Source organism: Antechinus flavipes, chromosome 3 (genome assembly GCF_016432865.1).
Source record: "Antechinus flavipes isolate AdamAnt ecotype Samford, QLD, Australia chromosome 3, AdamAnt_v2, whole genome shotgun sequence".
Classification (NCBI taxonomy): domain Eukaryota; kingdom Metazoa; phylum Chordata; class Mammalia; order Dasyuromorphia; family Dasyuridae; genus Antechinus; species Antechinus flavipes.
In genome coordinates this window covers 564,919,982-564,945,735 of record NC_067400.1, presented here as the reverse complement: position 1 = coordinate 564,945,735, position 25,754 = coordinate 564,919,982, and the positions used below count along the sequence as shown (strand labels likewise).

General features: G+C 38.6%; 1 protein-coding gene across 1 annotated transcript; it reads right to left on the bottom strand.

Annotated features, from left to right (window-relative positions):
- Positions 1–8,480: 8,480 nt before the first annotated feature.
- LOC127557503 (RNA-binding motif protein, X-linked 2-like) lies at positions 8,481–9,436 on the bottom strand. The gene has a single exon (XM_051990816.1). The coding sequence runs from the start codon at positions 9,402–9,404 to the stop codon at positions 8,481–8,483; it is 924 nt and encodes a 307-aa protein (XP_051846776.1). The 5' UTR covers positions 9,405–9,436.
- Between the last annotated feature and the right edge of the window lie 16,318 nt (positions 9,437–25,754).

The window sequence follows — 25,754 nt, the reverse complement described above, 5'->3', positions numbered from 1 at the left end:
TTGAAGGCAAAAAGAGGAGGGAATGTCAAAGGATGAGATTCATAGTATTATGGAAGAAATAGACATGAGCTTGGACATATAGTGTCACTCTTCAGGAGATAGTGGAAGATAGAATATCTGTGGGGTCTTGAAGAATCAGAAATAGCTGAATGAATAAACAACAAGAACAACAAGACTTTGAGAAGACTCTGTTCCACCTCGATTACTAGCTGTGGGACTTTGGACAAGTCCCTTAAACTTGCTTCATCTCATTTTTTCTCTTTGGCAAAATGGGGATAATAATAGCACCAACTTCATAGAGTTGTAAGTATTATATTTTCAAAGTAGTTTGTAAATCCTAGATATTATTATTATTATGAATATTTTAATTATCCATTCTTCTTATCAGTCCATTTTGGCTAAGTTCAATCCCCCCTATGATATCCATAAGTGGCTTTCTCAATTGTGTTTGATAGGAGAGGTAACATGATATCATGAATAAAGCACTAATCTGGGAGTTTCTAAGTTCTAAGTTCTAGATATTAACTAGCCATGTGACTTCTCTGGGCCTCAGTTTCCTCTTCTATAAAATGAGGTAGCTGGGCTTGATGCTCTCCAATCCTCTTTTCAGTTCTAAATCTATGATCTAAAACCTCCAATGCATTCATGACATAACAGAATGTTTAAGGGCAAGTACTTGAATCCTCCATCAGACATTTAATTTCTTGTATGGACAAATTATTTAATCTCTCTCAACCTCAGTTTTATCACCTTTAAAATGGAGTAATGATAGCTGTAGCATTTACATCACAAAATAGTGAGACTCAGTTGAGATAATGTATATAAAATATATAGATATCTCTTTTTATTGCTATCTAAATCAACTTATTCCAGGGACAACCATTTCTCATTGATTTGGGAACTCTTCCTTGCACTTACTGAAGCTTTGATGGATCTGTAATGTTAATAAACCAATCAGAAAGCATTTATTAACTGCCTACTTTTAAGTTTCAGGCCCTGATTGATGTGGACCACCCTTCCCCCTACTGTAATGCAGTTAGCAGTTCCTGCTTGTCCGCCCATTTTGCATGACTCTTACCTGTGTCCTGCAGGGAGGGTCTGCTCACTATACTTCTAGTCCTCTTACCATTATGTAGATACCATTAGACTATACAGGTGTTCATAAATTTCATATAAATCTAATTCCCTATGTCTGTACACCCTGCCAACCACTCAAGCCTCCACTGGTCTTACTCTGCTCTGTTGAGCCAAGAGAATCACTCTAATCCATCTTGTCTATAAAAACCCATTAAATTACTTGAATGCAGATCATGTACTTCTTATTTAATTTTTTTTTCCCCAGGAAGTTCCAGTTCCTTTGATTGCCTGGACTGGAGCTTACATAACTTAGTGCCACCCCCTCATACTTGTTGCTAAAAGGATAATTAATGGTGTACAATCACCAATGTGTGGTGAGATGCTTCTGATCTCTGCTCAGTGACTTGGGAACTGCCAGAGACCGAAGCACTCACCGCTTAACGGGAGCCATTCATGATTAATACTACAGTGTGTTTTTCATTTATTAAAATGAAGATTTCTATAAGGGGTCAGTCAGGTACTTGAGTCTTATTATGTTGACAGCTTTGACTGGTGCACTGGTTCATCTGTCATCTGGGTAATTAATAGGCAATGTGATTTCAGGACTGTGTAAGAGGAAAGTAGTGAACAATGGATATCTACCCATGGCTCCTTAGGGGAAAAACTCTGTAGGTCTCCTGTACACATTCTTATCCTAGGAATAAGAGATACTTCTTGTCCTCTTGCCATAGTGTAGATACCAATGAAGCAATGGACCATTATATAGCTACCAAAAGACTGGGGTATATGGCGGGGTTTAACATCTCCGGTGTGAGAGCTTGCCAAATCTTTTTGAGGGTTTGTCATCCACCTTTGGTGCATACCCTTTACCCAACTCTCACCTGAAGCTAGTTCCAAGAAGCTGTAATATGTGCAGAGGTCATACTTTGGTAAAACTTCTCGGCAGATGGACTATAACCCAGGTTGAGCATAACCAATAGGCCTCAAACCCATTGGTGAATTAGTGGGGAGATTTACCCCAAGCATGTGAAGACTTTCCCTGATGGAATGAGAACAATTTATTCAAATGGTCAAATGACAGCTGAAACAGTTAATGTGGAGGAGCAATTAGAGTTTGGTCAGACATTAAAGATACCAAGATCATTCAATGCAAAGTCATCCTGACTTTTGCCTTGTCACTGGACTTTGATGACTCTGGAAGAGAGAATGAGGCTGACAATTCTGTGCAACTGTCTCGCTTAAATCCAATTCATGGGGGAATCAAGACATCACCCCATAATGCTACTGGTCCTCTTGAAACAAAGGAAAAACAGTTCAATCAAGGGGCCAACAGGATTTCTTATGTTTAGTAGAGATTCATTTCCCTGAATTTCTACCATACTAACACTTGTAGGTATTTAATAAAATATCTGTTCTCTTCCCCTACCTGACAAAACATAATGCTGCCCTTATGGAGTTCACAGTCTAATGGAGAGAAGAATATTCATAATGATAAATAAAAACCCACTGGAGCAATACTTAATATTATGTGTGATCCCAATGGGAAAGGCTTTAACTGCTGAGGGAGGGAAACTAGAGAAGCTTTCTTGGAAGAGGTGATATTTAGATCATATTTTAAAAGATGAGATGTGTATATAATTCAACTGGTGACAAAGGGAAGTGAGGATACGATGGAGATGGGAGAACACAAGGCATATTTCAATGACAAAAATTGTTTGGTTTATCTGGGGTACAGAGTAATGTACCTCATTATAAATATAATATGCACTATTATATTTGGGAATAAATAATAGAAAAAGGCCTGAAAGTTAGAGTGATATTATGTAGTGGAGGGCCTTTCTTTTCAAAGCAAAGAAGGAAAAAATGAGCTTACCCATTCACAATGTGAATTTTGAGGTTAGTGAAAGCAATGTTGTCCAAAGACTAATTTTTTTTAAATCAAATGTGGACTAAGGCTGTCATCTCCCTCTTCACTAGATATGAAGTCACGAATTAGGGCTTAAATTCTGGCTTTGCCATCTTAGACATCTAATCTTGAACACTCCATTTCTCATCTCTGGGCCTCAGTTTTGTTTTCTGTTATATTGTGGGGTTGAACCAGATTATTCTCAAAGTTTCTTATAGTGCTGCCATTTTGTGACTGTCTCATGAGTGGAGAACTTTGTAATGAGAGAATTTAGGATATCCTTCCCTCTACCACTATTCTGGGTAAGGAAGGATCAAAGATCAAAGGAGTTAAGTAATTTGTCAGACACTGTAACTCATACATAGTTAGTCATGAGAGTTGAATGTGAACTGTAATTCTGACACTTTCTAACAGTGTGACTTTGGGTAAACCATTTCCTCTCTTCTTAATCTATTTCTTTATACTCTTCCCATTGGGATCCCAATGGCCTTCTTTCTTTTCTAAGACCCCATTGACTCTATTGGATTTAGTCATAGAACACTATCCTGGAAGGACCCTGGGAGAGCATCTAATGAAAGGAAAAAGATCTCTCCAAGATTACACTGAAAATCAGGAGCAGCATCAAGATGAGAAACTCCAGATATCCTGACTCTTGGGTTCAGATATTTTTTATTTCAATATATCATTATAAAGTTTTCATCAGCCAGAAGAAAAAGTCAATGGAGGAAGTACCAAATACTTTGGATTTGGAATCAGAGAACCTAGATTAAAAATTCTACCTGTGACACGATTTCTGTGACCTTGGTAAGTTATTTAACTTCCTAGGGATTCAGTTTCTTACACTGTATAAAGGAAAAGGCCTCTAGGTGGCTTCTGAAGTGCTCATACAGCTCTAGAACTGTGATTTTATGAGGTGCAATCACATTTAAGCTTATTAGATTTCATGTCATTTCTCCCCCTTTTTTTGACAACTGAAGAAATTGAAATCCTAAGAGGAGTCATAGTGATTTTGTCTAAGAACAAAGAGGTACTAGGTGGCATCTAAAGTGTTCCTATAGCTCTAGAACTATGATTTTATGAGGTGCAATCATATTTAAGCTTACTAGGTTCATGCCATTTACCTCCCCCGCCCCTTTTTGAAATTGAAACTGAGAGAGGGGTAAGAGTGATTTTGCCTCAGGTCACAGAAGTAGTAGGGAGTAGAGCTGGAATTTGAAGCCAGGTCAGCTGGTTTTTCCATCCCACCATTGTAATGGGCTGAGGCTTGAGTTGATGCACTGAGGTCCCAAGCACGTGAGGCTAAATAGTAATTGGACCATACTCTATTAATATATATGCTTGGAGAAAGAATGGCCCCCGTCCATTCTTTGTGCATGTCCTGATGTGTTGTATAAGAAATGACAATTTTGGTGGGTGGAGGCAGGGAGTGGAAAGGGAAGCGGAAAGAGAGACTGCTGGCTGGCATCTTGACATAGCTGCTCACATTGCTATCGTGACCCCCCCCCCCCTTAACTGCAATCCCCTTTCACCTCTGCTGGCTGTCTTCCTGTCACAGCTGCCTATATTGCTATCACAATTCCCCTTCACCTCAAAAAGAATAAAGATTGAAGATTTTTCCTTTAACCTGAATTCCTGACTCTGGCTGACTTTAAATACGCAGTCATCATACATCCTGGGGAAAATACAGTGCCAATGGAGTGGTTGGAGTTTGGGGCCATTTGAGGAGCAATGGAAGAAGCAGTGCTGAAGATGAGTTTTGCAAATCTTTCTTACTGTTCAGAGAACAAGCCAGAGTATCTGAAGAAACCCAGAGAAGGAAAAGCATATCTATTTCCACTCTTCAATGGACCATCCTGCTGAACTTGCCAGGTTGGTCCAAGAGCTGCACTGCTCTCTTCCAGGTGCTCCTGCTGGGTGTGGGCTGGCACTCCCACACCGCACAGTGTCCCCTGCTGTGGCTGCCCTGGACACCACCAGACGGGGGACCATCTGTCAGTGGTGGAGGGCGAGCCAGGCCCTCCAGAGCGCTGACTCAGCACGGCACAAACGAGCGGCCAGATGGGAGCAGACGGAAGACGCCTTGTGGGAATTGGTGGCCTGACAGGGACCGTGGGAGGATGGAATTTTAAAACCCATCACAGGCACCAGCCAGTCCTCTCTGGGAAGAAAAGACAGGGATGACAGAATGGAAAGGGAAGACTAAAGATTGAGTCAGGAAACTCCCCTGCTGTCCCGGGAATAATAAGTTCCAGGGACTTTGAGATGCTGGTCTTCTGAGCCTTAATAAAAGGGAAGTTGGTTAACTGAAGTAGCTTATTATGGTCAGATCTGTAATGAGGGTGCGGTGTTGGGCTTTGCCCCAAAGGGTCAATATTTAGAAGGATACCTACAACAAAGGCTTGGGAATCTCATTCCTCCATCCCCCCCAAAGTCACTGCACATCAGCTCATCCTGAGGTTAGACTTTCCTCTCTTAGTAGCTGCATTCCTTGTCCTTGTTTTTACAATTAGACTTCCTGCTCCTGCAGGAACAGGTCTTTTAGAGCATAGGGACCTCATGACATCCCAGTTCCTTTTCTGGTAGCCATACCTTGAATGATTTCCCTACCCACCCTCCTCTTCTCTTCCTTCATCCAGATGCATGCATTTCTAGTTATCCCTTCTAGGTAGTAAAAAGAATTGGATGTTGCCAGACATGGCTTTGATAATTATAAAACATATATTCTCATAACTAGAGAGATGAGGGGTTGCCAGGTGATTAAAAAATAAAATTGAATTACCTAAAAAAGCTTGTGTATAAAGGTATGGGATGGTCCCGTTCATGGAGAATGTGCATATTGATGAAGTTATGGATTCCTGGAACAAGTAATCAGAACCATAGACTCTGAGAGGTCTGGTTCAACTCCTTTATTTTACAGACGAGAAAATTAAGTCCAAGAGATTAAATAACTTTCTTAAGAATCCACACATGGTTAACATGAGCTCAGACTCAAACTCAGTCTGTGACTCCAAATCAGATGCTTTATTTGCCTTTCCACATCACTTTTTCATCATTATCTACTTCACAGGGCAACTTTGATCAAAAACTGGTTTATAAAATTTCAGATCAACACTCTAACAGATGCTATGACCTTTAGTACTTCAGTAGAAGCAACTTCCAGCAGGTTCCTGACCAAATACTCAGCACTTGGGAGAGCTCCACTCCCCACCTTTTTGTTTTAAAAGTGTCTCTATGTTTCTTCCCTTTGTTTCTGTCTGGTAGCCCTGGAAGAATCAATACTGCCTCCCTTGTCTGGAGACGTGTCTGGAATTTCTACTGGGGTTTGGGGCAGGGAGAACTGGGGTGAGCTTAGAATATTGAGTGAGGGTAGTAGGAATTCAAAAAAGCTGATTTGCAGGGGATGTATGGGGAGCCATCTCTATTCCAGGCCTGGATAATTTTGATGAGGATAGGGTAGATGTAGAATGGGATATGAGATATGAGAATTTGGAAATAGTTCTTCCTAACTGAGACCTATGATCAGTTAACATCTTTAGGGCTGAATCTTCCCAAATCTTTCTGATAGTAGTTGGGAAAGAGTTTTGGATTCTGAACCTTAGGTGAATTTCAATGCCCCTCTTGCAAGACAGAACACTCTCTGGGCAACCATCTGCAAAGCTTTCTTAGTTAGCCTTATGTGACCTTTAACACCAAAAGAGCACCTCATTTTATGTACCTGAAAATCTGGATCTGACTTTCTAACTGACTTTCATCATGTCAGAGATGCTCTTTGTGGTAGAGGGAACAAACTTCTATTTGGCTCTAAGAATCAGTACTAGGACCTTTTCCTAATATTCAAAGTTCACTAGAGTCTGGTGACATCCTACTTTTCTACCCTTAATTTCATCATACTCTTCTATCTACTTTATATTCTAGCCAAACTAACAGCAGTAGCTCACTTATAGACTTTTTAAGTTTGCAAAGCTTTTAAAAAAAAAAGATCTCATTTGATACTCAAAATGATACGGTGAGTTGGATATTATTTACATCTCCATTTTATTGATTAGGAAACTAAGACTCAGAAAGCTTTAGTGTGACTAGAATTACACAACTAGTGTCCAAGGCAATATTTCAACTCATGTGTTCTTGACTTCTTTCACTCTATTCACTATGCTGCTTATAAAGGATGATTCAAGAAAGTTTCCTCTTCTTTCCTTTCAACCAATTGGTCAACAAGTGTTTATTACACACCTATTGTGTGCCATCAAAATTCTGGGGAGCCAAATAAAGGGAAAAAAACCAGGTATTCTCCTCAAGGAGCTTACGTTCTAATGACAACATGCAAACAATTATGTAATACTCATTTTATATGAAGGGCAGATGTAATCTCTGAGGGAAGTCACTATAATTAAGTCCTGCCTTCATATCTTTGCAAATGCTGTTCCCTGTGTACCCCTAATTCTTTTTGCTTATTGAATTTCTACCTGATTTTTAAAGCCCAAGTCAAATGGTATCCCCTCCAAGAAGCTTTCTCTGAGTCCATTTCCTTCCATCTGATTTGTAATACCTCTCATCCCACAGAAGTCACAGATAACTTTGTCTTTACTTCTTTATATCCTAATATAATTGTTGTTCATTATGGTTGCTGAAGTATGCCCATTTCTTTCCATGAGAGTAGGAATGATCTCATTTAAAGTCTTCCTTTACATGAAGAAATTTTCTAAGATACCCATTAGATTTTTTTTTTTTTTGAGAGGCAATTGAGATTAAGTGACTTGTCCAGGGTCCCACAGCAAGTAAATGTTAAGAAAGACTCAGGCCTGATTCTAGGGCCAATGCTCTATTCACTGAATGTCTAGCTGCCCCTTCCAGTTAGATTTATTTCTTAAGGACCATGCCTTAAACTCAAATCACTCAGACTCTTATTGATTGACTAACAAAAGGTCCCCAAACCAAGCCTCATTTGGGTCATCGTTTGGCCCCTGATCCACTTACAGTGAATGTGAATAGGAATCATTTTTATTTGAGCCAGAAGGGTATTCCCTTCCCAGAATGGATTTTTTTAAACTTGATAAAGGAAGCCATTTTCTGTCTCATTTCTTATTCAACTGTAATCACCAATTGGGTGTTTCATCAACCAAACTGATGTGTCAAAGACTCTATCTTAAAAAGGCTAAGGTATCTCACTGCTTCCCAGGCCATCTCCAGTCCTCCTGATCTGTAAATTGCCACTGGACCCAGATGGCTCTGGAGGAGAAAGTGAGGCTGGTGACTTTGCACAGCCCACCCTCACTTAAATCCAGCTCACTTGCATTTCATAGCATTAGCTCTCTGATATCCTTTGAAAATTAAGGACAAACAACAACAGCAGGACAGTGCAGGTAACAAGGATTTGATAAATGTTTATTGAATGAATACATGATAAATATGGAGAAGCTTTGGAAAGGCAAATTCTAAATTATAGGAAGCATTTTCTGTCAAGCCAACTACCTCTAATTCCTATGATCTTGAGATCATTCTAACAGTCTTCTGTATGCTTGTGTTTGTGTCTCCTCTTGAACCTATCTTCAGAATAATCATGACGGAGGTGCGAGCGCTTTTCCGAGCTGCGGCTTCTTTCCTGGTGTTTGCTCTTTTCCATCCTCCTCCCGCTGGAGCTGCTTGAGGATTTCTTATGCCACGGCTTATCCCTTCTCGAATCCCTCCTCGAGGTAGACTCTGCTCTCTCAAGGTGACTTTGGTGGAGCACAGGTGAGCCGCTTAAGTGTCTACGTCCTTCTCGCCGCTCAGGGCTGGAGTTCTTGTCGCGGCTTCCAGTGGCAGACTTACCTAAACCAGAACTCTCCTTCTCCTTCCTGGTCTTGTGGCGGGACACTACGGACGATGATGTGGGCATTTCCTGCTTATGCAGGTTTGTTCTGATATCTTTGTCTTTTTTTCTTCTTTTTTTCTCTTTTTTGTCTTTTTCATGCTTTTTCACAGGTGTCTTATCTTCTGAGGATTCCGTTGAACTAGGAGACGGGGTCTTAACCCCACAGCCCTTTTCTCGGAGTGTTCTAGTTACATCATCCAGATTCTTGGAATCTTTGGGAGGCCTGTAATTAGCTACATGATCCACTCGGATAGTTCTTCCTCTAATCTTGATCCCGTTAAAATTGTCAACGGCCAAAATCGTGCTTCTCTGATCTTCATAGCAAAGAAAACAGAATCCTTTGGACTTTCCGGTCTTCTTATCTCGTACAAGATTAATATTTACAATTTCACCGTATTGAGAAAACACACAGATGATATCTCCTTCAGTCAGTTCATAGGGGAGTCCTCCCAGAAAGATCCAAGCGCTGTCCTTGTATTCGGCGTGCCAGGATACCTTTTCGGCCACCCCGAGTTCCATCTCCCGCTCGTTCAATTCATTGATAAGCTTCACCTTGGTCAGTGCGTTCATCTTGGGGTACCAGACAAACAGTGTCTTTCCGGTTTGCCTAAAGTACCTAATTGTGATGTTCTCTTCTTTAAATTATAATAGTTCTCTCTGGGAGAGAGCAGGTTTCTTGGGGAGGTTTTCTGGAGGCAGCCTTAGTTTCAGTTAGTAATAATCCCTGCAAATACAGCCAGCTGATAAAATGCAAATGTTTATTGTGTTTATTTCTTATCTCTTTCCAAGCCCAGGGTAGCTTTCTTAGAGGCTTCTCTCTCTCCTTAGTTCTAAGAGCTCTTGCAGCTTTGTCCTTTGCTTCTGCCTCTGCTTTCTTCAGCCTCCAGCCAGCACAAAAGTAGAAGATGGAATGAATCTGACTCCTCTAGCTCAGATCTGAATGTCTCCAGCCAGCACCAAGGTGAAAGTTGGAATGAATCTGACTCCACCTCTGAGAATGGGCTTGTGGGCTTGTGGGCTTCCTCCCAGAGTACTTCTCTCCGACCCCTGGCAATATTCCAAAGTAACTAACGTGAAGCTCTAAGAGCTTCTATATATATGATCTCCCAAAGGTTGACTCCTCCTTCTGGAGGCAGGGATTAAGGGAGGTGTGAATTCACAAAGTTATAAAGTTAACTTTGTGAACTCCAATGAGTACTTAAATATTTCTTGATTATATGAGCTCTCTAAAGGTGTGAACACAAGCATTGTATCAATTCCATTGAGTTAACACTAGGATTCTAACATCTTCCTTGAGTTATCACCTTGTTTCAAGTTGAGTTAACACTAGGATTTCAACATCTCCCCTTTTCTTTTGATTTAGAACATAGGGTGATCATAACCTCCCTGTCTTCTCAAGGAGGTGAGAACCCCCAAAAGAAGATGATCACGCCTTCCCTGACTGCTCGAAAAAGGAGTGAAAATACCATAAAAAATCAAGGTTTAATTATAACCTGAGAGCATGTCGTTGATCTTTTAAAAACTGTATAGTACACATCTCCTTGGTTCTCTGCAAAAAAAGAATTGGATCCAAATGAGTGGAAGTTAGTGGGAGAGCAACTAAGTGAATACTACAATTCTCATCCAAACTCAATTTCTAAAAATATACTTTATACATACAATTTAATACAACTGGCTATAAGAAATTATTTAAGTATTAGAATGAAGAAAAAGAAGAAAATGCAGGAAGGAGAGGTGCCAATTAAAAACTAGGTGAAAAACAGGAAGAATCAGATAAGAATGGAGTTAAGTACAATTCTGAGTGTGATACTTCACAGCAGGAGAAATTAGATCATTCCACATCTCATGACCCTCCCCCTTCAATTAACCCTTCATGGGTGGAGGAAGAAGGGGGAGGGAGAGAGTCAGAAACACAATCAGCTTCTCCTGTAAAGCAGAATATGACAAGATTAGAAAAAGCATTTTTAAGGCAAAAAATGAAGGAGAAGACATATTTGATTTTATAAATGCATATCCCTGTCAGAAGACCTGGGTTCAAGGGCTGGCTTTGCTACTCATTAGCTGTTTGACCCTGGGAATGTTCTCCCTTCTTTCAATTTCCTGAAAAGACTTTGCATAAATTGAAGATAACAATGATGATGATAGCAAATTGCCATCTTAATGATCGTGTGAGGCAGCATATTGTACATGTATAAGAAGTGTGAATATGTTTATTGATGCACTTATATAGGCAGCATATATAGGACAAAGGAAGGTATCAGAGGTGGAAGAGCACTAGAAATCTCATTGTCCAATCTCTTGTCTGTATGTCTGTCTGTCTCAGTCTCTTTCTGTTTCTGTCTCTATGTCTCTGTCTCTGTGTTTCTTTTTCTGTCTGTTTTGGTCTGTCTATTTTCTCTCTCCCTCTCCCTCCTTCTATCTTTTCTTCTCTCTCTCTCTCTCTCTCTCTCTCTCTCTCTCTCTCTCTCTCACTTTGAGCCCAGTTACTATTATTACATATAATTCCTTCCTTTTCTATATAACTTTTCCTCTAATTCTGAAGAATGAATTTTTTTTAAAGAGTTTATTACAGCTTTTTTGGCTGTCTACTTTTTCCCAAAGAGGAACCTGACTTTAATTGTGATTTCCCAGCCATTACTTGTTGGAATCCTTACAAAGTATTAAGTCATTATAGTTGATAGAGACAATAATTATCTAATTTAGCATGGTTCAGTATGATTGATCTGATCTTACAAGGAGATGTTATGGGCCAGAAGAAACAAGGTACTAAGCAAAACTGATAAAAACAATGCTTGTGTTCACACCCTTAGAGAGCTCATATAAGCAAGAAGTATTTAAGTACTCATTGGAGTTCATAAGTATGGGAGATTCACAAAAGTTAACTTTATAACTTTGTGAATTCACACTTCCCTTAATCCCTCCCTCAGAGGGGAGAAGTCAACCTTTGGTAGATCATATATAAGAATTGGACAGAGGCTCAGTCGGGAGTTCAGCTGAAAAGATTGAGAGGGGAGTGTCAAGTCAGTTCAGACCCAGAAGCCCTCTCTCGGAGGCAAGAGAAATTCATTCCAACTTTCACCTTGGTGCTGGCTGGAGGCTGAAGAAAGCAGAGTCAAAGGACAACTGCAAGAGCTCTTGGAACCAACCAAAGAGATAGGCCTCCAAGAAAAACTAACAGGGCTATTTTGGAAAGAGAAAATAAACGTTTGAACTTTTATCACCTGGCTGCATTTGGAGTGATTATTGATCTGAACTGAAACTAAGGTTGCCTCCAGAAAACCTCCCCAAGAAACCTGCTCCCACAGAAAACCATTATATTATAAAGAAGAAAAACACCACAATTACCCAGGAGTAACATCATAAAAAAAGGAAAATCCATTTCATCAATATTCTTCCTAAATCATGGAAACCCAAATTGAAAATGATATTTTAGGTATGGTTTGACCAAGGCAGAGTATAGTGGGACACTATCTTCTTTTTGATCACTATCTTTCTTTTATGAATATATGACAACTGTATGTAGTCCAAGATTGCATTTTTGGCCACCATAATGAACTGGAAGGAAACTTAGAAATCAATTAATGTAACTCGTTCATTTGACAAATGGGAAAACATTTTCAGGGAGAGTAAGAGGCTTGCTTAAGGCCCCTTCTATTTTTGAGCTAGATAGGGCCTTAAAAGTATCTAATCAAACTCCTTCATTTTATATATGAGGAAACTGAGGTACAGAAGAGAAAAGTATTGACACCATGTTACATGGAAGAGGATCTTATATTTAGGATTTTTAGACCATAGCTTCAGAGGTGAAAGAGATCTAAAAGTCTCATTGTCCAATCTCTTCTCTCTCTCAGTCTCTCTCTCAGTCTCTCTCTCAATTCTCTCTCTCTCTCTCTCTCTCCCCTCTAAATTCGAACCCAGTTCCTATTATTACACATTATTCCTTCCTCTTCTAGATGACTTTTTCTTTAGTTCTGGAGAATAAATTTTAAAAAAAGAGTTTATTTCAGCTTTTTTTTTTTTTTTTTGATTTTCCACTTTTCCCTGAAGAAGAACCTGGCTTTAATTGTGATTTCCCAACCATTACCCAGGAATAAGCATCATAAAAAAGGAGGTGGGGAGAAACTTTAAATGTTCAACCTTCTAAAATCAAAAGGAATGACTCAGAGGTCACACTCACCCCCAGAACATCATGGGCCCTGTTTTATTACTATTAAGTAGGATTTAGCTGGATTCTATTAAGACTATTTTTACAATTGTGTGAGAGGTTAATGCATTGCACACATAATGCACTGCCTTCTTTACTAGATGGTGAACTCATTAAAGACCAGGAATGCATAGGGAACATTTCTAGGCAAAGTGATATATTAAGAGCTTGGGAAGAGTGAAGGCCTGATAGGAAGAGAGTTTTTTGATTTTTAAAATTCATTTTCAAGAAGGTAAGTGCTGACATACTTCAGACATTACCAGGGCACTGGAGTGGGGGAGGATTCTTCTGATGATTCATTCCTCTAGGATGCCTGAAGACTGCAAATAGGAAGAGCCAGCAGGACCTTAGAGTCAGAAGACCTGGGTTCAAGGGCCGGTTTTGCTACTCATTAGCTGTTTGACCCTGGGAATGTTCTCCCTTCTTTCAATTTCCTGAAAAGACTTTGATCCTCTGTCCTGACCCATAAATTGCAGATAACAATGATTATGATAGCAAATTGCCATCTTAATGATCGTGTGAGGCAGCATATTGTACATGTATAAAAGGTGTGAACATGTTTATTGATGCACTTATATAGGCAGCATATATAGGACAAAGGAAGGTGTCAGAGGTGGAAGAAATCTAGAAATCTCATTGTCCAATCTCTTGTCTGTCTATCTGTTTGTCTCAGTCTCTTTCTGTTTCTGTGTCTCTCTATGTCTCTGTCTGTCTCTGTTTCTTTTTCTGTCTGTTTTTGTCTGTCTTTTCTCTCTCTCTCTCTCTCTCTCTCTCTCTCTCTCTCTCTCTCTCTTTGAGCCCAGTTCCTATTATTACACATTATTCCTTCCCCTTCTATATGACTTTTCCTTTAATTCTGGAGAATGAATTTTTTTTAAAAGAGTTTATTGCAGCTTTTTTGGTTGTCTACTTTTTCCCAAAGAGGAACCTGACTTTAATTGTGATTTCCCAGCCGTTACCCAGGAATAACATCCTAAAAAAGGAAAATCCTTCCTTCTTTCACCTTAGACACCTACAAAGTGTATGATCATGGGCAAGTCACTTAGCCTTTGCAGTTAGTGTGTAACTTTCTAGGACTTATTTGCTAAAGAGGCTGCTTCAGTTATATGGTACAAAATTATACTAGGTTGTGACTGTCATCACAAGAGATCCTCATATTGATGAAATCACAGACCTGTACATCTGTAATAGTTTAATGTCCTCTTTTTGTATTTTCTTTACCTCTCTACTCATGAGTTTCCTGAGAAATACTGTGTCTTATTTAAACTTTATATTTCATCCATCTCCCAGGATAATAGGTGCTTAATATTTATTGAGGTAGAACATAACTGGTCCTGAAGGACTAAAACTTTGCCCCATCGGGTCTCTGCCAGCTCTACAGCCTGTGGCATCCAGGTGTTTGGGGCTAAGGAAGTGCTGGTTTAGAAATATTTGTACATCTCCTTCTTTGAGGAACCTTTTTCAATTCCTTAAAAATGTCCAAAATATTTATTCCAAAATGTTTGGCAGTTTGTGGCTCTGGGGTTTGGAGAAATCTTCTTTTAATAACTGCCCTGAGTGCAGATCAATTCATTCTTTTTGGGGGTTGGGGAAGAGGAGGAAAGGAGGGTTCACTCTTCATTGACTTCATGTTTTTATACTTTTGAGGCAACCTTAACTTTGTCCTAATACTTGAAGTCTGGTGGGCTTCATAAGTCTCTGGGAGGTGGGGATGTGGGACTCACTGGAGTGCATGAGTTCAATTTTCTACTCTTTTTAGCAACCAGGTAAGTGAGATAGAAATCTATATATGTCTCTGGGGGAAAGGTAGGCTGACCATAGGAGGAAGAGAAATTGTTTCTATGGCTTATGGACTCAATTCCCTTGTGTTTTTGCTGGGTGAAATAAAGCCTAACTTTTATTTGATGCATTGGGTAGTGTGAACTTTGCATGGGAACTTAGGGCATTTTCTTTTTTTCTGTGGGGAACTTGATATGAGCTACATTCTGATGCTCTTGGAGTAGGCTGTGGCTGAAAGGGGAAAATGATGAGACTCTCAGAGCACAAACCCCAAAGGTAATTTGGGGGAAGTTCCCAAGATTGAACCCAGTGCACATAAGTCCAGAGCTGTGATTATTTGACATGAATTACCCTATAAGATGAAGGGGCTTTATATTCTCTAGTGAACATTTGTCTCCTGCTATCCTTGTAATTTTGTTTTTAATTAAAAGAAGAATTTTTTAGTGCATTCAGCAGTGAGGGGGAGATGGGAATCTGAACTAGAAGATTAATATGGTTTCTAAGGGAAGCAGCAGATCTCCCCAGAAATGAAGAGATAATCCAACTTTATTTGGGCCTCAGATCTGTACATAACATTTAGAAGTATTTGCTTATAGAAATATGTGATTTGATTGGTCTACTTTAGGGTAACCAAAGCATCCTGGATGTGGAGCCAGTAGTCTCAGATTCAATTAAACCTCTATCTCTCATTAGCTAAGAGAAAGTTTCTTATCCTTTTTGAGGCTCAATTTCCTTAGCTGTAAAATGGAGAAAGTAATTTTTGTTCAGCATCACAGAATCCTGGAATTGGAAGGGAGCCCAAAGGCTCTGATCAAGACTCCAATCTATGACATTTCTGGTCATCCAGTGTTTGTATGAAGACATCTTGTGATGGGGAAATCACTCCGTCCTGAGTCAGTTCATCCCATTTTGGGAGAGTTCTAACACTTAGGAAGCTTTTCATTACATCAATTTTAAATCTTCCTCTTTATAGTTTTTATCCATTATTCCTACTTCTGTCTTCTGAGACCAAGTGGAATAAGCCTAATCCCTCTCCCATGTTACAGCTTTTCAAATACTTGCTGACAACTATTATATTCTCTCTACCCCCCCCCCCCTGCATCTTCTTCTGTAGTTCTACTTCCCACAACTCCCCCTGATTCTTATGTGATTTGAGATGGAGGTCCTTTGTCATCTTGGTTGCTTTTTATTGGCTCCTTTGCAGCTTAGTATTGTCCTTCTTAAAAGATCAAGCCTAGTACTGAAACAGTTCTGCACATTGGGTATAATCAAGGCAGGATCCAGAAGAACTATTATTTATTAGTGCTGGACGCTAGGTCTTTCTTAATATAGCCTAAGATTGAGTTAGATTTTTTTTTACTCATCATATCCCATGGCTAACACAGTGAACTTGCAGTCCATTCCCCCTGCTCCATCCCTACCCCAAGATCTTTTTTTACAAAGCTCAGCTTCCCCTGTCTTGTATTTGTGAAGATGCATTTTTGAATACAACTTTAATACTTTATATTTAGTCTAATTGAATTTTATCTGATTATTTTCAGGCCAATGTTTTAGACTGTCAAGGTCTTTTAAAAATCATGATTCTCAAGAAATAAGTTTACTAAATATGTTACAGTTCTGTGCTATTTGCAAAATGAAATTTATGCATTTATCCTTATCATTGATAAAAATGTTAGGAAGCTCAGGGACAAGGACAGATCATTGAGGTACTTCTCTTAAAGACTTTCATCCCGATTGAAATTCATCCATTAATGGCTACTCTTTGAGTTCTGCCATTCAATTGGTTATGATTCTTGTTATTCAACTGGTTATAATCTTGTCCACAAGATTAGTACAATTTTAAATACTTGCATATATATATATATATAAATTTTATTTATCTGTGGTATATATTTATATACATGATTTTATATTTATGTATAATATATAGTTTTATGTCATATAATGTGTAGATATATAATTTATATATGTATCTATATATGTACATTTTGTCTACTTAGATAAAATATATTATTGTTCAGTCATTTAAGTCATGTCTGACTCTTTGTGACCCACTTTGGGTTTTATTGGCAAAGATATTGGATTAGGTTGTCATTTCCTTCTCTGCTCATTTTATAGATGTAGAAACTGAGGCAACAGGTTTAAATGATGTGCTCAGGGTCGTACTGGTATATGTATAAGTTGGGATTTCAATTCAGGAAAATGAGCCTTTCTGACTCCCAATCTGGTGTTCTATCCACTGAACAAAATATAGACAAATAAAAGTATAACCAGATAGTCAACTGATCAATCAGTCTAGCACTCCTGGGGGGGAAAAAAAAAGTTCATTTGGTATGATCTTGTCTAGACGAAGACATAGTAAGCATTAATGATTATCGCTTCCTTTTCTAGATCTTCACAAACCACCAGAATCTAGGATTTTGACAGGAATAAAAGAAAAAGCCAGTAACCTATAAGTTGCAGACTTTCCTGAACATTTGACTTTCTTTAGTGCAGTAATATTTCTCCCATTCTCTATGATATTTCCAATATCTCTCACAGTGGCTCACTAATCACATCCTCCAGTTTTGTTGTAAGGTTGGGGCACTTCTGATTACCCACTCCCCCACCCCACTTTAAACATGACCTTTGTAACAACTAGATGTGATCAATTGGACCCTTCCTTGATTCAACCAAAGATATTCCAATTAGGTGTGACAGGAAGTACGTTTTGATTGGGAGAGGGACTTGATTAAGCCCTGAGGAGGTTATATAAAAACAAGATATAGTTTAAATGAGATTTCAACCTTCTGGCTGCACAGAAGAAAGACTGGGGACATTAAGAGCTGAGCTGAAAAGAAATGAAAACAAAGAGACAACCAGCAGCAGGAAAAAGAGGAAGAAGGGTTCAGTTGTGGAAAAAAAGATTGAGAACCATCAACTCCATAGCCATGTTGGAGCAGAAGATCTGGGTTTATGCCCCCAGTTCTATCTACCACCCCAAGGACTGAGGGAAATCCCAAGAAAAACTAGATAAGCACTTTCCTCAATTTACCCTCCTGATGCTTGCCTATTAACAGACATTATAATATGCTACGTTGCTCAAATGTTTCTGGTAACTTGAATTTTGCCTCAATGGCAGAGGCCAGGAGTTTTATATACACATGAATATGTATATATACATATATGTAAATTAATACCGAGAGTCAAACCTCTGGCCAAATGTTTGCAATTTTCCTGACATTAGGAAATATGCTCAGAGCAATTGTAATTGTACTTCTAATGTTTCATTTAAATAAACTACCTAAAGCAACAGAAGAGGGAACATGTGGACCTGAAGGGCCTTTATATTGTCCCAAGCATTAAAATGAGCTAAACAACAATAACAGCAAAATGAGCTGATTATTATAACAGGGCATCATGCTATAGTTGGACATAATACTGAGGTGGAACTAGGTGGTCTCTTACTACCTCCTTTTTTCTGGGCTTTCAGTTCTCTGTCACATTTCTGTTCTGTATTTACCCCATAGGCAGCATGACAAAGTCAATAGAAAGCTGGCCTTGGGGATGGAAAGACACAGATTAAGGTTCCATTGGTGACACGTGCTTGTGAGGTGAATCCTGGCAAATCTTTCAACCTGTCAGGGCCCCAGGCAACTTTTGAAGACTTTAAGTTGTGGACAAGATGCCTCTATGCATCGGTAGAGAGAATTTCTTCCTTTGGAAGCTTCCTATATCAATGAAGTCAGAGATCCCATCTCTCTCGTGACCCAATTTAAAGAGTGGTTGGGAAGTAAGTGCTTTGTAAACTGCAAAGTGTTATAGAAATGTGAATTATTATTGTACAGCAAAATCGTTTTCCGAGTTTACTTACTTGGCCATCTCCATAATTTAAGAGAATCAGACGGAAGCAAAAAATATCACTGAGCAATGAGGATAGATATCTTAAAATCCCTGTTCTAAAATTTATGTCCTTTTATTATAGGAGAGAGAGAAATAGGAGCATTGGCCCAGGTCTTCTGTTCTAATAGGTAGCTTTCCTTAATCTCTTTCTTCTTTTCCACAACTTAATCCTTTCTCTTTTTTCCATTTGCTACTTAATCTTGTGTTTCCATTTCTTTCTACTCAATCTTGAATGTCCCTATTCTTCTGTGTAGTCAACACTTAAAATTTCTTCTTTGTTCTAAACTCTTTCCTGTTTTTATATATTTTCTTTAGGGCATGAGTCAAATCCTTATTCAAGTATCTTTAGTCTTAGTTTACAAACTATTTACACGTTTGGTTATCTGATTTCTCAGTCTGCAGAAGACTAGAAACAACCAATCAGAATGTGGTTCTTGGGGAAAGGAGGAAAAAACGTCTGTTGGAGGCAACTTTTCTGATAGCAATGCAGATTTGATAGCTAATAGGATAAAGAAGTTGAAGAAAAACAATAGAATGTAAACAAAAAAGCCCATCAATGGGAGATCATTCTTTGCCAAGGCAAATAGCCCCTTTTATTCCAACAGCTTCTGAGTACCCCACTTATTCCAGCACAGTAAAATGACCAATATTCATTATGTGAATTCTGAGTCACCAGAGAAAATTAAATTATGTTTGGCATTCTCTGTATTAGGAAGCAAAGAATGTGCACAATCCATTTAGAGAGATTTGGCAATAATAACTCCAAATAATTCTGATAAAAATGAGTTTCAGTAATTAAAGGAGTCAACAGTAAGAATCATAGTGCTAGAGGAGACCTTAATAGTCTGCTAGTCTGCATCTTTCACTCTGTAGTGGTGGTGGGGTTTCACTGAAGCCCCAGAGGAGAGGAGATTGTCCAAAGTCACATGACTGATAGACATCAGGGACAGTTCTTGAATGCAGGGCTTCTGATGCCTGATCTAGAATTCATTTGTTTATAATATATTTTCTTTCTGATGACAATAGTTACTTTTTTCCCCCAAAATTCCCTTATGTTAAATAGCTCATTTCCTGATGATAGCCAAGAAATATGAGGTTTCTGTATAAACAAAATTATAGTAAATGATATTACTGATTCACTAAATTATAAATTTGAAGAAATTGACAAATATTAACCTTTTTCTTCTCAACTTTAATTTAATATACTTAACAATATTAGATTAGTGATCTTTTTTATGTAATTTAGACCTAGTCTATCTCTGTTTCAAACTCTTTCTCCAGACCCATGCAGAATTAGCCTACTCCTGTCCAAAGTTCAATACTTGCTTTACCTTATCCCGTTCCAGTTAAGCTGCCATTATTATCCAATTCAATTCCACTCAACTGAATGAAATTGAATTAATTTCCTCTTTTAAAAATTAAGTGTTTAATAAAAACTTTGAATGGAATATCAATAACCCTAACTAAACTTGCTTAGTAACTATTTACATTTGAATTAGCCAATTTCAATACCAAAAGTATTATAGCAATTTTCAAGTTGTTCTCTCTAAATCCTCCTCAGGATTCTTTCTTTTTTTTTTTCCCCTTTGCAATTTATTCTCTTTTGCTTTTCTTCTTATATGATTTCAGTTAGAATATGTTCCATTTTCTTTTTGTTTTGCTTAGTTAGGCATTTTTTTTTTTTGTAAAGATGTTTCCATAGTTCTTGGTATTCCTCATACTTGTTAATATTAATTGCATTGTAGTATTTTATCTCATTAATGTACAGTACCAAAATTTATTTAACTATGAATTAAATTAATGCTAACAAAGGCTGAGTCATCTCCCTCCCTGTAGTTTCTATCCATTGGTTTTATTTTTACCCTTTGGAACCAAATAGAACAAGACTATTCTCTCTTTAGATATTTGAAGACAGTTATTATACCGTCATCTAAGTCAATCATTCCCCACATAATGTATTTCCAGTTGCCTCACCATTTTGAGTCATGAAGTTTAAGAAGCATTAAATCAGGAGCCTGTTATATTTAGGAGAGAGAGGCAACATGGAGAAGCGTAGAAATCTGGAAATTAGGAAGATCTGGGTTCAAGTCCTATCTCTGACATAGGCTAACTAAGTGACCATGGGTGAGTTACTTAATTTCTTACCCTCTACCCCAAGTCAACCCTCTCTTACATAGCAGTTGGTAATCTGCATTGGTGGAGGGAATTTCCACATTGGAAATTAGCTATTTCCCTGAAATTTCAGGTCCAGAAGAGTTATTATAGTGTCCTATGCTAAGTGCTAGAAGGAATGTGGTGAAGAAGAATAAAATAAACTCTACCCAGAATCATCGGAAAGTTTATGAATCTGTATATCCTTTATCAAATTGCTTTTTGTCTCAGGGAAGACAGAGTGGAGGAAGGAAGGGAGAAAGTTTGTTTTAAAAAACAATGTTAAAACAATTTTTACATGCAATTGGAAGAAAATAAAATAATCTGCCTACCGTGTGCAGAATAATACCATAGGAACTTACAATCTAGGAAAGGGGAATAAAAGACATTCATGCACAAATATAAGTGAAAGAGGTGAAAATATATAAGAGATGAGATAGAGGAATAGGCAGAGAAAACCCCTTACAGCTTGTGGGGTGGAACTAGGGAGAAGCAATATTTGATTAAGTCATGAAAGATCTAGTCTTTAATTGGCAGAGGTGAGCAAATTCCCAGTTCTTCTCATCTCCTTTGGCTTTTCTAGGGCTTGAGAGCCCAGGATTTCTTTTTTCCACAGGCCTTTGTCATTAAAAACCTTTTATTTTTCTCTAACCAGACTGCTTCCCAATTCTCATTCTGACCACCAGAGTGATTTTTCAAATCAAAACCTCCCATCTCCTTTTTAATTGTCCAAGTGTGCTTGTCCTTACTGGCTGACTTTATTTCCCTAACATGCTCTGTATTTTTCTGCTTCTAGATTTTTGCTTATATTGTCACCTGTGCTTGGAATACCCTCCTGTTTCTTTCCATTTTAAATTCTTGCTCTTTCACTAAAGTTCAATTCAAATACCTCCTCCTCCAAAAAACCTGACATCTTTCTGATCAGTAATGATAATATAACAACATTAACAAATATTAAACACTTATTATGTGGCCTCTGGTGTTAGGATTTATTCTGCCTCAAGACAATTCTCCAATGGCCTGTTTCATGTAAGACATAGATGTACAGAATCTCAATATATGAAAGACTGAACAAAATGCCTTGAGTGAATATTAACCCACTCACCATATCTACAGTTGGCTTCAGAGTCTGGATATTGGCAGGAGAGAGTTAAGAGTTAAATCAGAAATTCAGACTATGAATAAACTTTGCTACTTTCATTCTTTATGAATGGCTACATATGCAGGGAAGAGTTTCTGGGAAGTCTAGCCAAGGCTAGGAAGAACAGAACTCTATCTCTGTAAGAACAGCCTCAAATTCAGCCCGAGATGATTTATGGTCATTTCCTCATTTCCTTTTGCTTCCCTATCCAATTATATGCTTAAAAATCTCAAAGCATAGACCTAGGAAAGAAGCAACAGAAAATACTTCCCTTTCCTAGAATTACTGACAAAAACAAGGGAGCATCCTTATATAATGAGGGTTTGGGGCATGTACAGAGTACCTCTGAGGCTCTTTCATTGCTCTTTATATTGAAGAAACAGGGAAATCCATTTCCAAGACAGTCATGATGACGTGTAATAGAAATGCTTTGGAGAATGCTTAGACCTTCGATAATGAGTTACAGTCTGTGTGATTTTGTTCTGGGGATAGCTTTGAAATAAATATCCCTTTGTAGAACCGCATTGAAGTTTATTAAATAGAATTGGGGAGTCACTAATGGCTAATAGTGGGAGGAGGGCCACAACTGATGGGAGCTTTAGCTATCAGCACTAGAGAAGAGACACTACAAGTTCCTCAGAGTCCTTGAAGTCCTGAGGGGAAAATGATTCCCAACCTTTCTTTGGGAAAGTGAGGTTGGAGCATACCCATTCCTCTTAATATACTTTGGAGATATGGGACTTTTTCTGTATGAATGGGGAAAACTGGGAAATCATCTTTGGGAGGGCTGCCCTATCACCATCCCACCTGGAATACAGATTTAGGGATTTTCGATAACAAAGATACCCTTTCCTTCATTTACTTCCCATCTTGAAACCTTCATCAGCTTTAGTAAATCTCAATTTGAACATACATGTTTTGTGCATGGGTTTTGTTTTTTCCTTCTTCCTATTAAAAATGTTGATTTGCCACATAATCCCATCATATGTTTGTATGAGGAAGAGGACTTTGCTGTCAAAATATAGAAATTTGTAGAACCCAGACAAATAAGCTTTATTCAAATTGCTGCTGCAAGTAGCTCTAATTCAACCGGTTCTAACAGTTGAATAAATGATAGCATTTTGTTCCTGAGAAGCAAAGATGAAAATACATGGCTACAACTTCTAACCTAGAATTCTCCTCATAGAGAATTTTGCTTTACTTGTTTCTTTCTAACACAGTTGTATGGTATTGTGTATTCCCAATATTTAGGTTTGAATCGTTCTATACCCCCAAGTCCTTCTCCTTCAGACTGGGAACTCCTTGACTTCAAAAACAGCACATTAGCTAAAGGGATATCTTAACCTTTCTCAGCTTCAGTTTTCCTTCTAAAAAATGAAGAGGATGACCTCTAAAAGCTTCTTCTAGCTCTAAGTCCTATGATTAGGGGTCTTATTCTGAGATGGGTGTCCTGACTAACCACTGGCCACAGTGGATTGAGGTTTTGCTGCACACAGAGCTAGGTCAGAAACTGCTCCCACCTGGTTCAGCCATGCCCTCCGATCAGCTGCTTTTTCTCACCCTCACCTCATTCCTCCTTCTCAACCCCCTCATTCAGAAGCACTCAGATTGCTGCTTTTTCTACACACAAAGCAATGCTAGCAATTCTGCCTGGCTCCTTTCCAGCTTTTCTGGGGAGTCAGAGCAAAGCAATATTTTCACAAGGACAAAATCGGGGAGTTTGGCTGATCCCTGGCATCTGAAGAGTTTGCCTCCCTTCTACAATAGTCTATACGTCTGCTTTTCTCTAGGTCCCAGTTTAGAATGTATTCTAGGAGGCTTCTTGCATCCCTGCTGTTGTATGGGGGGTTTGTGATTTTGACCGAAAAGTCACGAAGCTCCTAAGTTCCTCAGTTTTCTGGGACTGATAGTCATTCATGAAACTTGGTCTTTGATTGGACTTGAGTCAGAAGAAAATTTTGAAGTTCCCTTGATTCTATTTTTTATAACCAAACATTTTTATTGATACTTTTTGTTTTTATATCACACTAACTTCTGATTCTATCCCTAACAAACCCTTCTCCCTCTCTCTTGTCTTTAAAAGCAGGTGAACGCTTCCAGGAGAGAGGTTGTGATTTCAAACTCAGATTCCTGTCTTCAAAGATTTTTGATTGTCATTGTTCAGTCACTTCTGACTCTTCATGACCTTATTTGGCAAAGTCCTAGAATGCTTTGCCATTTCCTTCTCCAGCTCATTTGACAGATGAGGAAACTGTGGCCAAAAGGATTAAGTGACTGCTTAGCTAATCACATAGCTAATAAATGTCTAAGTGAGGTATTTGGACTCAGGTCTTCCCGTCTCCAGGTCTGGAACTCAATCCACCACACAAACACCATTTAACAACAGTGGTTGAAATCCTATTTATCTTGCATCCATTCCTACTTTTCTACTCTTGCTACCATCTTTGCCCCTAGACTATTATAGTAGCCTTGAACACATTTGTTTGCTTCCACCTCTCCCCTCTCCAATCTATGCTTACACATGCAAAAATTATCTTCTTAAAGCACAAATCTGATCAGCTCTGACTGTGATCTTTCTTCAAGAAGCTTCCCTGGCTTCCTGTTGCCTCTAAAATAAAGCACAGACTCATCTTTTTCACATTAAAAGGATATTAGACATTCCCCTTACCCTACATTTTGGACAAAGTGACTTACTTGCTATTCCTTGTTTACAAGATTCTATCGATCAAGCTCAAGCTTGAGCTCTATCTCAGACCCAGACTCAGACTCAGACACATAATGTAAGGTTCAGACTAGCTCTCTGGAGGATCTCTGGATAAGCTTTGATCTTAGGTGGAGAAGTGATGAAGGCAGGAGAGCCACCAGGAGGATCTTTGTGTCTCTGTCTTTTGTGTCTCCTTTGTGTCTGTATCTGAGTTCTGGGTTGTCCTATGTCTGGATTGATCTCTGTCCTCTATACTTTTTGGAATTCCTAAAATCTTTCAATACTTATAGGGGTCACTTCCACAGGGCCTTTTTTGATTCCTCTATTAGTTCTTCTTTCCATCAAATTGCTTTGTATTTTCCTTGGTATATTCATGTCTGTGACTTTACTGTCTTTCCCTAGTAGAATTTAAGGTCAGGAACAATTTTGTTTTTGTCTTTATCTTTTTATTCCCAGTACCTAGCAGAATATCTTACCCACAGTAACCACTGAATAAATTTTATTGAATTAACTTGAACCATTGCCTGAGTAATTTTCCTAACCCTCCATATTCATCCCATCACTCCTCTGCTTAAAACTCTTCAGTGGCTCTCCCTCGCCTACTGAATAAAATATATACACCTTAGCCTGACATTTAAGACTCTCCACAATCTGGCTCCCACCTACTTTTTTCAGTCTCTTTTCCTAACATTCTTCTTTATGTATTCTCTATTCTAGCCAAAGAAAACTGATTAATTTCTGTTATCTTACCCTCTCTGGCCATCATATCTTTTTACTCAAGGGTCTCCCAGGCTTGGACGGGAGTCTCCATTCCATCCCCCTATTCCTTGCCCTCTGCTGAGATCTCTATTTTCTGTTAAGTCCCAATTCAGGTTGGTAGCTCCTTCCAGATTAAGCTTTTCCAGACATTGGCTCTGCCTTCTACCATCTCCCCAGTAACATGCATTTCAATTTTTTTCCCCCCATCACTTTTCTTAGCCTGGATAATTTTCATTCATACCATCCCATGAATCCGCCATAGGAAATCTGTTCACTATTCTTCCTCTTATCTTCTTGACA

Coding starts and splice junctions, on each gene's coding strand:
- LOC127557503 (XM_051990816.1), bottom strand. CDS start 9,404: ATGAACGCACTGACCAAGGTGAAGCTTATCAATGAATTGAACGAGCGG.